This window comes from Eptesicus fuscus, chromosome 1 (assembly GCF_027574615.1).
Source record: "Eptesicus fuscus isolate TK198812 chromosome 1, DD_ASM_mEF_20220401, whole genome shotgun sequence".
Lineage (NCBI taxonomy): Eukaryota > Metazoa > Chordata > Mammalia > Chiroptera > Vespertilionidae > Eptesicus > Eptesicus fuscus.
The window spans coordinates 10,795,336-10,812,437 of NC_072473.1; the positions used below are offsets into that span (position 1 = coordinate 10,795,336).

At 40.9% G+C, this 17,102-nt stretch overlaps 1 protein-coding gene across 1 annotated transcript in view; it reads right to left on the minus strand.

Moving 5' to 3' along the window:
- The window catches only part of MAP3K15 (mitogen-activated protein kinase kinase kinase 15), a 75,782-nt gene that overhangs the window by 41,701 nt on the left and 16,979 nt on the right, over positions 1–17,102 (minus strand). Inside the window, exons 7-11 of the mRNA XM_054714896.1 lie at positions 12,573–12,743; positions 8,609–8,721; positions 7,637–7,796; positions 4,211–4,361; positions 2,425–2,535 (exon numbers count right to left, since the gene is read on the minus strand). Of these exons, the coding sequence (XP_054570871.1) occupies positions 2,425–2,535; positions 4,211–4,361; positions 7,637–7,796; positions 8,609–8,721; positions 12,573–12,743 (706 nt within the window). The remainder of the gene's footprint in view (positions 1–2,424; positions 2,536–4,210; positions 4,362–7,636; positions 7,797–8,608; positions 8,722–12,572; positions 12,744–17,102) is intronic.

The window sequence follows — 17,102 nt, forward strand, 5'->3', positions numbered from 1 at the left end:
TCCAGGGGGAAAAAATATTTCTTTGCCAAGTTATTATGGCAGAACACTCTCCACACTCCATGAAAACAAATACATAGCAAATAGATCTATCTAATGCACTTGTCAAAGATGCTACATCTTTTTATTACTACAAATAATTTTATTTGTAACTTTAATACAATTAATTTTTTCTATGACTACATGTCATAACATGACCTATTTGTACCTTTATCAATGGAATAGTGAAATATTTTATTAAAGCAAAAAGCTAGTGAAGTACTTTAGACATGTAGAGATTAAATATAGCTATTATCACAAAACATCAGGCCTGGCCTAGCATTTCTGTAATTTCTTTAATGGGCAATTAAATTCAAATGTTCCCACTCCTATATGGTTGGTGTGAGTAAAATCAGAAAGGTACAAGTTTGACGGCAGCTATTGAATGTTAAATATGTTTAGTCCTGAATCCAACAGGACCACTTCTGGGAATCCCTGCTCTGGAAACAGCTACATGAGCGTAGTAGGGTGTAACCACCAATGTGCACCAGCACAGCTACCATTGGCTAGAGAGCAAAACAGATCTAAATATGCAACAGCAGGCAAGTGATAAAACAAATTATGGTTTATCCATATCCATATTCAGAAATGCATCACATGATAATAGTACAGGAATATTAGGAATATTACCCTTAAAAAATCAAGTGGATCTGTGTGTGCTTCATAAAAACTGTCCATGTGTATGGACTAGAAAAAAAAGCACGTTGAAAAACAATGAATATATACTATATGACCTCACTTTAATGACAGTGCCTTTCTCTGTTATATATTATACTAGAGGCCCATTGCACGAAGAGATTCATGCAATAGACCTTCCTTCCCTTGGCTTCCAGCACCGGTTTTTCTCTGGCACCTGGGACCCAGGCCTTTGCTCCAGCCAGAGTCTGCCTTCTTCATCTTTGCTGCAGACTCTGGCCAGAGTCTGCCATCTTTGTCTTCGCTGCTTTGCTGCAGACTCCGGAGTCTGCAGTTTTGTCTTTGCTGTGGCACTCCGCTCCTGTAGATCCCTTCACCCCCTGCCCTTCCTCTCATAGCAGGCGTCCTGCCCTGCCTGGCCACTCCGCACCTGGAGCAGCTGGGCGGCCACCATCTTTGGCCTTCTAATTTGCATACTCACTCTGATTGACTGTGGGCGTAGCGGAGGTATGGTCAATTTACATGTTTGTCTATTATTAGGTAAGATAACACATATAATGTGTGTATATATACACACATTATAAACATATAAGTGAGTTTAGAAAAAAGATATACATAAACAGCTACCAAATCATTGGGGATGGGAATGAGGACTAGGTTTAGGAGATTTGTAGGGACTTTCCCTTTATTCCTTATCTACTTCCTCATGGTTTAACTTTTTTTCAACAAGCCTATATTAATTTATCTGTATACACATACATACATAATATAAATATATATAATAGAAAAACCTGCCTCCTTTCTTTCATCTGTGGTTATACTCTCTCATATACTCGCATAACTCAGAAGTTAGGCACAGCTGCCTGCTCTTTCAAGTACAACATAGACTCCTCTTCTTGAGAATCAAATATTTGATTAAATCATCATACCTAATAAAATGGTAATATGCAAATTACCATCACCCCGCTACGCCCACGATTGGGCCGGCTGGAGGCGCGGGGGGCGGGACTCAGGGTGGCCGATTGGCTGGCAGTAGGAGCAGGGGGCGGGGACTCGCAAGTCCCCGACCCCCGCTCCTCCCGCCGGCTTAAATGGCCGGTGCTGCTTAGGCCGGCGCTGTGGAAGACACTGGTGGCGGAACTCGGGGTGGCCTATTGCGTGGCTGCTGGCACCAGTTTTCTGCCAGCAGCAGTTTTCCTCTGGCCACCCGCCCGATCGGAGCGCCTCCCGATCAGAGTTCCTCTCGGGGTGGCTGATCGTGCTGGCGGGAGGCGCTCTGATCGGCGGGTGGCCAGAGGAAAACTGCTGCTGGCGGATAACTGGTGCTGGCAGCCAGGTGAAGGAAAAGTCTATTGCACGAAACTTCGTGCAACGGGCTCCTAGTCCTATATAATAAAAGCCTAATATACAAATTGACCGAACAGTGGGACTACTGGAGGGGTGGGGCCAGTGAGCGGGCAGGGTCAGGCCAGCCAAGGTGGGTATCAGCAGGCAGAGGGAGGGGATGGTGATGGGGGGGGTGAGAGCAGCGGCAATGGGGGGCAGGGCTGGCCGCTTGCCAGCTGGCGCCACCCCCTGATACTAATCAGCCTGCAGGTCTAAGCCGTCAGTCAGACATCCCCCAAGGGCTCCTGGTCTGCAAGAGGGTGCAGGCCGGGCTCAGGGACCCTCCCCGCCCAAGTGCATGAATTTTCATGCACTGGGCCTCGAGTATAGAATAAAGAAAAAGCTGTTGATGATCTTTTTTCTTACCATTTCTGGAGGTGAGACAAGCCATAGAGAAACCGTCTTCTCCTCAGCATCATTATTAATAGAGACATATGATGGCTGGTAGATTTTGATTGTTGGTTCTATTACCAGAACCTAGAAGAAGAATGGACTTCTGGAATGCACAGGAATACACAAAATAGGTCACCCTGCCTACTGAGGAAGTGGGAAGCTGTGTACTCCACAAACACTCATGAAGGATCTGTAACCCTGTTCTAAGACCCATGGACACAGAAGCCCACAAAAGGAGTCCATGCCATCAGGAGGCCATTGTTCTGATGGGGCAGATGGAGGAACAGATAGGGATATGCAACATGGTATCATATAAAACTGTGAAGAAATAAGGCAGAATAAAGGTTAGAGTTGGAGGGAGGAACTTCTTTAGACAGGGTAGTCAAGAAAGGCCTGATTGGTAAGTGACAGAAAAAAAGAGGGATGCTATAGTTTTTGAGAGAAACGAGGATGTAAACCAGATGATCACAGCTAGGTACCAATTCTAAAAAATGCAAGAGGATAAAAAAGTGAGGTGACATCAGCCATGTTTTATATTGTAGGGGTAGAGAGAGAGGAAGGTGGGGAGGGGAGCAGAATATACAGGAAAGAGATAGTGAATTTCCAAAATAAATAAAGCAGAATGTTTAAGATTGCTAAGCCTGGGAAGAGATTATTATTTCAAATAATTTAATCTGTTATTAGCTTTTTAATGAGATTCTTGAATGTTACATGTTCACAGAATCTCATGGCATAAATATGAAACAATTATTTGAAGTTGTTTCCAGAATGCTTAGATATCTTACTTAGGCCTCCTTATAAGATGGTCATAAAACTGCAACAAAAATTCAATAAAAAGATAAAAGCAATTTTGCTTTTCAATAAAGTTTTAAAAAGTAATTTGTGGCACTAGAGACAAAACAAAGCCCAACAGGAAACTGCTTTGAATTTCAAAATTTCACTATTAGTACTGCACTGCTCTAGAGCACCTCGGCGCTACTGACATTGTGGGCTGGACAATTCTGTTTGGGGGGAGGTGGGACTGTCCTGTACACTGTGGGATGCTTAGTGGCATCCATGGCCTCTACTCCATGAGCTGCCAGTTGCAACACCTTCCCCACAATTGTGACAACCAAAAATGTCTCCAGACATTGCTAAATGTCCCATGGGAGACAAAATCACTCTATTTTAGAGAATACAGTATTTATTGAAAAAAAATCCACTGGACCCACACTGTTCAAACCCATGTTGCTCAAGGCTCAACCTTATAGCCAACGTTTTCTAGTAACTGGATCTATCACTGGTTGATTCCACGTAAGATTGATGAATAGTTTAACATTTTCAATTACTGTAAGGATTTTTTTTCCTTTCCGAGTATTCAATAATTAGATAGCACCAATCCCCAGTTTCTTTTTACTTTTATCTTAAAGAAACAAATGCTAAGTAAAATAAGCCAGACAGAGAGACAAGTATCACATGATCTGACTTAAATGTGGAATCTAATGAAAAAAAATAATCTGATAAATAGATCCCGAGACATAGAAGCATGCAAGAGACTGAGGATTCTCAGAGGGAAGGGGCAAGGAGGGAAGAGATCAACCGAAGAACTCATATTCATATATGCATAACCCATGGACACAGACAATAGTGGGGTAAAAGCCTAGGGAGGGAATGGGAGTGGAGAAGAGGGGGTCAATGGGGGGAGGGGAAGGGGGACATCTGTAATACTTTCAACAATAAAGATTAATTTTTAAAAAGAAACAAATTTAGCATATCTTACTGGAAATCTGAGTCCATCAGCAATTTCCTTTGATGCTTCGAAAATTATATCTAACCAGAAGTTAAGCCGTTCTCTCCTGGATGACGGTTCGATAATGAGTTTCTTGAAGCGCAGAATTAAAGACAAATTCTGAACTAATGATCGTAGGTACCTGGAAAAATCACAAGCACCAATAAATTAGATTCCCAAAGAGAGTTCAATTCTATTCCCTTTCAAAGAAGTTTCCTGAAAGCTTTTTACTTAAATTAATATTGTGTAGTGAGTACTTCTTAATCATTTGGCAGCCATATACTTAATTAAAATAAACCCAAATAGTGGGAAAAATAATTTTACTCAACAAAATCATACAATATGACTTTTTACCAAAATTGGTCTAAACCTCAATTTAGGCACACAGTGTTCAGAGCAGAGCCTGGCAAGCATTTGCTGTCTTAAATAAGAAAATGTAGTTTGAAGTTCAAAGCACTTGAAAAATGACAAAATTTCAAACTCATTGTCTTTTTCTTTAATTCAACTTTTTATTTTGAGAATTACATACAGTGGTAAGAAACAACTCTGAAAGACCCTATGTACTCCTTGCCTTGGCCTGGTTTACCCCACCCCAAAGGTAGTATTTCATAAATTCTATGTCAATGTCACAATCAGGATATTGACCTTGATACAGGCAAGATAGAAAACATTTCTATTGCCACAAGGATCCATCTAGTTTCCTCCCTTCTATAGCCACACCTGCTTCCCTCATTCCCAACTCCTCCTGGACCCCTGGCAATCACTGATGTGAAACTTATTGTCTTTTCTTTTCTTTTTTTTTTAAATTAGATCTGAGAAGGTAGATTTTGATGTTCTGAGATATTGAATCTGACCACAACTTTACTGTTCTTAGGCAAGTCTAACTTTTTGAAACAGTTCCTAGGCAGTGGTGGTCTCATTTTCTGTAGCACTAAACAGGGATGGTTCAGGTAAAAGCATCCGAGTACTATTTTCCGCTTTGAGGATAAAGTCTAGAGCTATCCTGGAAAGACAGATCAGTTAGACTACGAATGACTTGCTTGGATACTGTGCAGTACAGGATTAATTCATCTGGCCTGGGTTGCCCAAACTCTATACATTCCAAAGAAAGATCTGGCCCTAGACTGGTTTCTGGAAAATCACCTCTAAGCTCTTGGGATAGCCTGCCCGAGATAGGAGTGTCTTTGTTTACCTGAAACTGTGAGCCATGGCAGATAGTTTATACTAACAATATGATTCATGATGGGGGCTTTGGGCAATGCTGTTATCAGTGTGATCTCCAGAGAGATTGGGGACTCAGTGACTAAGGTCAGTTACATGGATACTCCATGCCTACATAACTGACCCCCAATAAAAACCCTGGACACCAATATTTGGTGAGCTTTCCTAGCTGGCAATACTTTGGGCATGCTGTCCTGCATTGTTGCTGAGAAAATTAAACACTGTCCATATGACTCCAGAGAGAGAGGACACCTAGAAGCTTGTGCCTGGTCTCCCTGGACTCTGCCATATGTGCCTTTTGCCTTTGCTGATTTTAATCTGTATACTTCTACTATAATACCAGGAGTATAACAACTTTTCTGAGTTCTGTGAGTCCTTTTAGCAAATCATGAACCTGAGGGTGGTCTTGGACCCACGACAATAGGTATCAACACTAAGTAAGCACAAGCCCTGATGTAATGAGAATGTACTCAAGCCTCAGGCCTGCTCTCCATGGAGTCAGCTAGTATTCTGGAACAGCAGCCACTCAGGGAGGGCCAAAGGTTCAGCCTGCCTCTGTGTTCTCTTAGCTTCAGAGAACTTTCCAGAGGTTGATATGGTTTGGGGACCAAATTTAAGTCCTTCAGACTGGGAAGAAATGGGGTCAAACTAGTTATGACTGAAGAGATTCCTACAGCTAGGAGTTCAGATTGACCCACTGGGATAAGAAATAAGAGGGGAGAAAATCAACACAGATTGTTAAAAGTAAAAATTTGTAATTATGCAAGTAATCCAAATATATCTTCAACAAATCAGATGAGGAAAAAACAGATTAAAAACATATTAAGGCTGGCCCGCTGGTGTGGCACAGTGGATTGAACATCAATCATCCCATGTACCAAGAGGTCACTGGGTTCGAATCCCGGACAGGGCAAATGCCAGGCTGTGGGCTCAATCCCCAGTAGGGAGATGTGCAGGAGGCAGCCTATCATTTATGTTTCTATCTCTCTTCCTCTCCCTTCCTCTCCCTTCAAAAAAAAATCAATAAAAACATATATTAAAAAGGGAGGCTTATTTGATTAAATCAAGCCCACCCCAGGTAATCTTTAAAAAAAATCTATAAGGCTAGCCCTGATTGAGTGGCTCAGTTCAGTTGGTTGGAGTGTCATCCCATACGCTAAAAGACTACATGTTTGATTCCTGGTCAGGGCATATACCTAGGTTGCAGGTTCAATCTCCAATTGGGGTGCATACAGGAGGCAACTGAGCAATGTTTCTTTCTCACATTGATATCCGTTCTCTCTCTCTCTCTCTCTCTCTCTCTCTCTCTCTCTCTCTCTTTCACTCTCTCTCATCAATAAATATATCCTCAGGTGAGGATAAAAAAATCACAAAAAGTTATAAGGGAAAAATGTTATAAGACTATCACCCTGAAATAACCACTGTCAATATTTTAGAGAAAATCTATCATTCATTGTTTATTCATTATAAAAATATCTACTGAGCATCTACTATGGAATGGTAGCAATCAAGAAGATAACTACTTTCTAAGGGACTTAGTGAGTATTAGAAAATCCAGGTATTATCCAACCGACCTAGACCTTTTTTTGAGTCACATACCAAACACATATTTTTAATTAAAATGAGTCCATACAGAATAGTGGTTCTCTAAGTGTGGTCCCAGGATCATCAGCATCAGCTTGTACTAGTAACTTATAAATGCAAATTCTCAGGCCCTACCCTAGACCTTTTGAAGTAGAAGGGTGAGCCCAGCAATCTGTTTTTTAATCAATACAGATGATTCTAACATATGCCAAAGTTTGAGAATCACTGAGGCAGAAAATCATTTTCTTGTTGTTTTTCCAGCTTTATGATCTGTTTTCTCACAAATGCACAATATGTATCAAAGAATGTTTTGTTCTTGAGGACCTGGATGACTTGAAGAAATTAATAGGACAAAGTTTTATCTTGTAGATACAGTATGTAGGGATATATTCTGTATGTGCGTATGTCTGTCTTTCCCTCCATTCACATAAAACCAAGTGATCCTTCAGAGTTGTTCTTTCTGCCCTAATTTTGCTATAATGAAGAAGTCAGAAGGAGGAACATAGTAATTGCTCTTGTTTTCTGCATTTATATCTTTCCACCCTGGAAGAAACATTTCAAGACATGATCTGATATTGAGAAGGATAATGATAATGTACAGACATGACTCACCAAACTGGAGGCTTCAATTTGAACAACTTCTCTGCTGCCTGGATGGACTTCCCAGCATTATTAGTCAACATGGTGACGCTGAGGAACTGACCCACATCCCAGTAATTGTTCATTTTCTCCAAGCACCCTTTTCTTCCCAACATATTGCTCAGCTGGATACCTGAAGAATATGAATTTTAGATAAAGTCATAAAAATGTCTCTAGTTTCTATCATACTAGTGGCCCAGTGCACAAAATTCGTGAATGGGGGGAGGTGTCCCTCAGCCTGGCCTGCACCCTCTCCAATCTGGGACCCCTCAGGAGATGTCCGACTGCCAGTTTAGGCCCAATAAACCATCAGTCGGACATCCCTCTCGCAATCCGGGACCGCTGGCTCCTAATCGTTCACCTGCCTGCCTACCTGACTGCTCCTAACCACTCTGCCTATTGGCCTGCTTGCCCCCAACTGCCCCCCCACCGGCCTTCTCACCCACAACTGCCCCCCCCCCGCTGGCCTGATCACCCCCAACTGCGCCCCCCCTGCTGGCCTGATCACCCCCAACTGCCCCCCCTGCCAGCCTGATCACCCCCAACTGTCCCCTCCTGCTGGCCTGATTGCCCCCAACTGTCCCCTCCTGCTGGCCTGCTTGCCCCCAACTGCCCCCCACTGCCAGCCTGCTCACCTCCAACTGCTTTCCCCTCCTGGCCTGATCACCCCTAACCACCTCTGCCTTGGCCCCACCACCATGGCTTTTTCTGGAAGGATGTTCAGAAGGTCTCCAGGTCTAATTAGCATATTACCCTTTTATTAGCATAGATTATTCGAGCCTTTAGATAGAAGAAAAATGGCATTTTATTTTGACTACTGTCTCAGGTGAGCCATCAGAGAGTAATTCTTCCTTCTGAAATTTAATGCTAGTTTTGTGACCATAATTTTTAATGCTGAACTTGTATGATCAAAGCATCAACATCTGCAATAATAAGTAACTTTACCTATTTTCCTTAGTTCCATGGATGTTTCAAATTGTTGTCCAGCAACTATCAGCAGAATTGAAAGATTAATTCCAGAATAAAGTGATGACTGGAGCTCAAAACCTTTGCGATACCTGTAATTACAGAACCACTCAGTTCTTATTATATCATCTTATTATGGTATGAAAAAAATGTGTGAATATGGTACAAACCAACCTTCTCATGAAAATTTATACTACTCTAATTAATTGATTCCAGCTTTCCTTCCCAATCTTTACAAACAGCTACATGTAGCACTCAAACATCTTTAAAATGTCATAGTAGCAAGTATACAAAAGAAATTGAAAACCTATTATAATCCTACCACAAAAAGGAGACCACAATTTGATGTCCAAATCTCATTTTTAGAGTTAGATTCCATTTGTACGTGGAACATTTTTTACTATATAGAAATTACATCAATTATAGGCTATTTCTCTGTAGGCCATTTGTTTGTTTTCTCATTTCACAAAATGGAATCACCAGAATCCTGGAGTTCAAAAAACTATAAGAGCAGTGGCACAAAGTGACAGAAAGGGCAGGGATCTATTACATTAGGACAGTGGTCGGCAAACTCATTAGTCAACAGCGCCAAATATCAACAGTGCAATGATTGACATTTCTTTTGAGAGCCAAATTTTTTCAACTTAAACTTCTTCTAACGCCACTTCTTCAAAATAGACTTGCCCAGGCCATGGTATTTTATGGAAGAGCCACACTCAAGGGGCCAAAGAGCCGCATGTAGCTCGCGAGCCGCAGTTTGCCGACCACTGCTTTAGGATAAAGACACGAAACTATGAATACCATGTTTATACCAAAAGGTTAACAGTACCACTTTTAATTCTTATGTATTCATTATTCTATACATAAAAACTTATTTCTCTTCTATGAGTGACTATGAGTACCATGATCAGAAAAAAGAATCTGATCAATGAAGTATGCCAAGGACATCTAAAATAGAAGTTGTTTTGTCACTTGTGTGACAAGAGAATTAAACTCCAACAAAATATTAATTGTGGAAGTGAGAATTTATTTAAGACCATTAAAATCTGGTTTTATGAACTTCGGGTCATTATACAAGTACCCTCAGAGTGACCAGAGGATACCAAGATAGTCCTTCTAAACCCAGCCAACAAAATTCCAATAAAATTGAAACCTTTTCCCCTGTATGTTTTGGGGATTTTAAATTCCATATCCTATTATATATATATTTTCATATTCTTTTAGTATGAAAGTTATCCAGGAAGAGGTCAGACAAGGTGACTTCTCTATGTCTCTTATCAATAAATCAAACACGCTCAGCTTAGGGGCAGACAAGACTTGAACTTGGAGTCAGGATTGCAGTCTCAGGTTTGTCTGTGACCAGCTCTGTGACTTTGGACCAGCTCCCGACCTCCCTGAACCACATGTTCCATATCTGTATCTAAGGGCCTGGGTTAGACAATCCCTACGGTCTGACCTGAGCCAACATACCCTGACTAGGAAACTAAGCTTCATTTGCTCCTGTGCCCACTACCACTACCTTTTGAAGTAGATAGAGAAAGGCTCCTATAACTTTCTTGAAGGATCCACAGGTAATAATAATTTCCTGACCCAGGGTTTGAATTCTTGCCCACCATAGTGGGTACACAGCTTCCTATTCTGGCTCTACCAAATGTTAATTTCCCTTTCTTACCCTTTCCCTTCCTTAACCTGAGTGATTCCTCTCTGCCATACATAATTAGGTACTACTGAGGATGAACTAAGAATAACACAAAGTCCCTGCCCTCCAAGAACCTATACTACGGTAAAAATGGTAAGATCCACACACAATTAGTGAAAATACAAGCGTGAATATAATAAATATGTTAAAACCACACCAATGCAAGTATAGAGGGACTCACAGAAGACATATGGGTCATCCTTAGAGCCTTCAGATATGGTATGAAGATGGATATAGATATAATAGATGTCTGGAAAGGGAACCTTTAGCATAGAAAACGGTGGGAGCAGAGATGGGAGTTTGGGGAGCTCCCAAGAAACTTTAGTTTAATTGGACATACATCAGGCCTTGACAAATAGGACTAGAGATAGGTTGGGGAAAGTTTGCAGAGCACCCAGATGATGCTCTAAGATTGTATTTTTATTTAATAGTGAATGGGGAGCCATGGTGGGGTCCTTGAGCTTTAGAATGATAGACCTGAGAAACACCAAGGATGGAGCCTATTAGGATACTATTAGAACATTCCTGGCAAGCAAGTAAAACCAAAAAAAGTGCTGATTAGAGGTGGTTGTGATGGAAAAGGTTTGGCAGGGAGTGAGGGAAGACTCATAGAAGGGCTAAAATTGGGGACTGATTATATGGGAGAATAAGTGGAACTTATCAAACATCAACCAAAAGTTTAAGCCTAGGAGGCTAACTGTGGTAAAGAAGCAAGGCACTGGAAGCCATACCTTTTGAAGATGAGGAAATAACTTTAACTTTGGACATGGGTAGTTGTAAATATCAGTACCATCTCAAGGCAAAACAGGTGGGCAAAGAGGGGGCAATGTGAGGCCACAGCTTAGGTCAGAGGTTTAGCTGAAGACCAGATAAGGGTCCCAAGGTGTAGGACTGGTTGGGATCACCAAGGAAGTGTGTGGACAGAGAGAAGAGGTTAGAAGACAGAGAGAGAGAGAGAGAGAGAGAGAGAGAGAGAGAGAGAGAGAATGAGAATTAAAGAATTAAATGAGAGTAGAATGGCAACGACAAGACCTCTTGTGATGGAAATGGTTAATGCGAACTGTTGGATCCACCTTCAAAAGATATCGAGGTTCTGACATCATTTTCATCACCACTCTCTTTTAAGCCACCATTAGTTCTATCCTGAATTATTTCAATAGTTTTCTCTTCCTTGCTTCTGCTCTTGCCCCTGTAGCAAATTGTTTAATGGCCACAAACTTCTCCCATCCCACTGTGCATGTGCCTTTGCAATATGACTTTGCTTTCTCCCACCCACACATGAACTCTATTTCTCTTAAATTTGGGATGGCTATGTGATTTGCTTTAACCATGTGGTTTAACTAACCTTGTATGAGTTCCTGATCCTACAGGTCAAGAAGCTTTGCAGCTTCTACCTTTGCTTAGAGATGCAACCCACCATGTAAGAAAGCTGGTCTACCAGGATTAGAACCACATGGCAAAGAATGGAGGCTCACCACCAGCACCAGCTGATAAATCCGTGTGAGGCCATCTTGAACCTTCCAGCCATGCAGACCCTCCAGCTGACTGCAACTTCAGGAGTGGGCCCAGCACTTAGGATCTTTGTTCTTGCTATCTTCCTCCCCTGGAACACTTTCTCCAGTTATCTGTTAGGCTCATTCCCTCACCATCTTCACGCCTTTATTCACATGCACTGACTACCCTACCTAAAACTTCAGACAATTCCTCCCAACCCTCCTTTTCCCCCTCCCTGCTTAACTTTTCCCCAAAGCCCTCACCATTAGCTCACATCCTATATATTTTACTTTGTCTGATTTCCCTTACTAGCAATGCAAGGTCCATCTGCTATGTGTTTATCCCCACCATCTACAAAAGTTTCTGGCACACACACAGTAAACCCCCAATAAACCTTTGTTGGATGGATGGATGGATAAAAGAATTAATAGTTCATTGAAAAGACAATGCCTGACAATAATACAACAAGGTTCTGGAAAGAGTAGCTGGGAAGGAGCATGCCAATCCTCCTTCTTGCCCCTATAAATGAGTGAACTTGTGGGATGAATGTCACCAGTAAAAATACCCTGCCTCTAATGATTTCCTTAGGGAAAAAGGAATGTGGTAATTCCCAAACCACGTTTATAGCATGTTTTTTCACTGCCAGCAGACAAGCAGACACACATATAGGAAAGAGATGTGACTTTTTAGCCACTGCAACTCTGTTCTTTGCAGAAATGCACATGCTATTGACTAGGGCTAAGGGTTTACCACTCAATGGCGCTGTCTCTGCTGGCATTATCTTTGCAGTGTGAATCCAAAAAGATATCCTTGTAGATCATTCCACACAGGCAGAACATGTCGGGGGCTGGGCAGTCACAGTTCTGCAGAATCTGGAGCATGATCTGCAAAGCCTTCTCACGGTCGCCTGCGCTATTTTTCCTGAAAGATTCATGTGATAAGATCATGAATGTCCGAATCAAGACACAGGAGCTTACTAGTATATACATTCATTCTCTGAGGGGCTGGGTGTGAGGATGCTGTACTTTATTGGAAAAAAATCTAAATTATATTTCATTTTTCATATTTAAATGTAAGAGCTACTTAAGATCCACACCAGTGAATTTCACACAATCTTAGTCCCTAATGGATCCTTTCTCTTTAAGTTAGACCTATACTGCCGATGAGAGCATAAGGTGATTAATGTATTTGGAAGCACAAAAATAATATGGCAGCCTCCTGTAACTAGATGGAGAGCAAGGATTTTAAAAGCTAAGCCTAAATCATGAGGATGAGATAGTTTGATAAAAGGCTCTTTGGAAAATGGCAGGACCCCCAAATTCAAGGCCCAGATGAATTTTGAAATGTACCTGAAATGCCTTGCCATCTTCTAACAGGAAAGGACTTTAGTAAGTCCTGTTTTCCTATCTCATGTTACACCCACCAAAACAGGAAATTTGGAAAATTATTTCTATATTAATAAATCACATTCTTCTCTATTATTTAACTAGTAGCCCGTTTGCACGAAGATTTGTGCAATAGACCTTCATTCACCTGGCTGCCTGAACCAGTTTTCTGCCGGCACCGGGGACCCAGGCCTTGGCTGTGGCCACCGCCTTCTGCCTTCTTTCAGGGTCCGGGCTTGGCCCTGGGCGGTGGCCTTGGGCTTGGCTGCACCCAGCGTCCCTGCTACTCGATCTCAGGAGCGAGCCGACCCCCGCTCCTGCGATATGCGAAGGCACCCCACTGGCGCCCAAGGCAGGGAAAGCCTCAGGCGGCTTTCCTGGCCTTGGGCTCTGCCACACCCCAGCTTCCCTGCAACCGTTTCCTGGTGGGCGTGGTTTATGGGCGTGGCTTGGTTGGTGGGCGTGGCTTGGGTGTAGCGAAGGTGCAGTCAATTTGCATATTTGTCTATTATAAGGTAAGATTATATGGTAAATGTTTCATTTACACATAGGAAATGGATTCCTTAGATAGTTGTTAAAATAATTATTGCCACAAACAACCTGAGTTTGTGGCTGTAAAATGTTAAAAGTGTTCCTGTGAAGATCTGGAAGCAAATGTCCATCAGTAGTGGTGATTGATTAAATCAACTATGGCTAATGATATTCATGTTCATATTATAAAATATTAAACATTTATACAAAGAAATGAAACAATATCTCTGTAATACTGCTATGGAAAAATCTCCAGAATATGTTGTTAAGTCAAGAAAGCAAGGTGTTGAATACTGTGAAGAGAATGCTATTTTTTTATTTAAGGGGGATGTGAATAAATATATGTATCTGGTTGTTTTTTTAAATTTCTTTATTGATTAAGCTATCACATATTTGTCCTCATCCCCCCATTTCCAGCCCACACCCCTCCCCACACATGCCCCCACCCCCCTGTTGTCCTTAACCGCTGGTTAGGCTCATATGCTTGCACACAAGTCCTTTGGTTGATCTCTCCCCTTTACCCCCACCATCCCTTACCCTCCCTCTGAGGCCCAACAGTCTGATCCATGCCTCCTTGTTTCTGGGTCTGTTCTTTATGTATCTGTTTTTATGTCTTAAAATGGAAGGGTAAACCAAAAGGTAATAAAAGTGGCTACCAATAGGTGGAGAGAGAAAACATGATGAAGGGAACAGGGGTAGAGATTACACTTCTTGGAATTTGACTCTGAAACTATATAAGACTTTACATAATTATAAAAGAAAATGAAATAAAAATTTTAAAACAGTGTTCCCTAAAAACACTGCTTGGCAATGAACATACCATTTGAATTTGTGGTTAGGACAAAATAAATAATGAGCCTATGAATCTGGTTGATGGCTTACCCACAAAAGAGAAACTAATTCATATGATTTTAAAACACAGCAATTTGACTGTATTTTTCTAAAAAATATAGCCTAAGGAAAAAAACATAAATGCAAAGAAATCTTAAATAGTTTCTAGAAATCATATTGTTAGTCACAATACTGGTATTGGTATTTTGAAAATATTATATATCTTTTAGTATGAAATACAACAAATAATGTTAACATTACCAGGAACCAGATTTTTCAGCATAAGAGGAACACACATAAAATCAAAGAAGTTAATAAAAATCATCTAGTCCTAAATTTGAATTGGAACATCTGTATGAATTCATGGAATAGTTTCGTTAGCTCTACCAAAAAGGTCCTAAATAATGATCAGTGAGAACCTCCACGTCCTGATTAGAATCTGTAAGTATCTCACTAAAAGGAATCAGGACTCCTTGGAGGACTGGCTGGTTCCAGATATGTCTAAATGATCCTAGAACATATTAACATACAAAAAACAAAGAAGCTACTCAGCTCATAGCAAAAAGACTCAAAAGCCAAGTTGAATCAGTGTTTGGTAAAATAGGGGATGGTTAGAGCATCAAGAATAGACCTTGAACACACAGTGCAATATACAGATGATGTATTATAGAATTGTACACTTGAAACTTTCATAATTTTATTAACCAATGTCACCCCAATAAGTTTAATAAAATAAAAAGGAGAACTATAGGGGATTGAAACTTATCAACTATATTAAAATTATGAGTTCATAATGATCTTATAAAACCTCATTGGTCACTTTTGGAGGATGCTAAGGAGCTAACTCATTGTTTTTGAAAACTGATCAAGGCAAAACTCAAGCACATAAACTCTTTTCTCATACAAACTGTAGACCAGGGTAACCAAGTCACTGGTGAGGGAAAATTTCTCTTTATAAAGTATTTGTGCTAATAACTCCGGAATTAAATATAAAATTCAAATATTACTATTTTGTGACCTCTAATAAAATAATGGATCTAGGCAATGATCATCAAGGGCCATTAGCAACACAAAAAAAATAAAAAACAGATAAAGTACACAATCAACTATTAAGTATACTTTTTAAAAAGTCAGACCAGAATCTGAAATAAGTGTCCATATCTAACTACCAACTTACAGGGAGAAAAAGGGACAGAGAAGCTCACTAATGTCACCACAGGCATACGATCAGTAAAACCCCAAACTTTGGAAGCTCTACAGGACAAATACTTCTTCAACAAATGAATAAGAAAAAGAAAAAAACAAAATAAGAGAAAACTTATATACTAAAAAACCCTTATGAGTCATACTAATGAACATAAACAGAAGAGACAAAGAAAACGAGGCTGGTGGTTACTACAGAGACAATGAATCCACGCTGCCCTCCTGGGGACAAGTCCTTCTACCTGAGCAATGGCCTGCCTGGATAGCTCAGAGGCTGAGGCTAAGGTGACTGCTGTAGGTTCTGAAAGAAACCTCTAGTGTGGGTTGGATTCAATAACATTCATCTACTATCATTTCTACACACATTTCTAGGGCCCATAGAGAATCTTCTTCTCTTATCACTCACCTTTAACTCTTTTAGTGTGATACATCAGAAATTCTAACCAATGTGTCATGCATTCAGTTTGCCCTCCACTTACTGAGTAATTCAATGAGTTAAACTTTACTTGAGTTGGAGGTCTTGCCCCAAAGATGCAGGGAGTAAAATGAGTATATTCTAATTTTATGACAGGCAGGCTTTGTTGGGTTTAACCTAGGACTTTGATTCTGTTATTTTTCCAGACCATTGTTTTGCCTGCTGCTTGAATTCCTAGTCAGAATCTTCTCGATGCATTAGCATATCTAATCCAATCCTGTCTGTAAAAGCAGCAGCAAATAAAAATTGCTCATAAAGAATTTCATACCACTGAAAGGCAAGCCGTTTAACTGCTCAATGGAAACTTGAAGCAGTCTTGAATGGGCTTCTGAATACAGTGAAGTGGAAGCTATCAGGAAAAGCTGGCCAGCTCAAGACAGCTTTTATAATACAGGGAGACCTTGCCATCTTAGGGCCAAACATCATTCATTACTATTAACCTTTTTAAAAAAATATATATTTTATTGATTTTTTTACAGAGAGGAAGGGAGAGGGACAGAGAGTTAGAAACATCGATGAGAGAGAAATATTGATCAGCTGCTTCCTGCACATCTCCTACCGGGGATGTGCCTGCAACCAAGGTACATGCCCTTGACCAGGATCGAACCTGGGACCCTTGAGTCCACAGGCTGACGCTCTATCCACTGAGCCAAACCGGTTAGGGCACTATTAACCTTTAGTAGCTAATATATGGACATGATTTGCTCTACTTCTGGAGACTTAGAGGTCAACTGTAATGCAGGAAAAATCACTATTTGCCCACCACTATTTTCTCCTCTATCAGTATAAGGTAATTCCCTAAACTTCCTCAAAAGTGTACCTAATGCCAGATCCTACTGTAACTATGCTGACAGC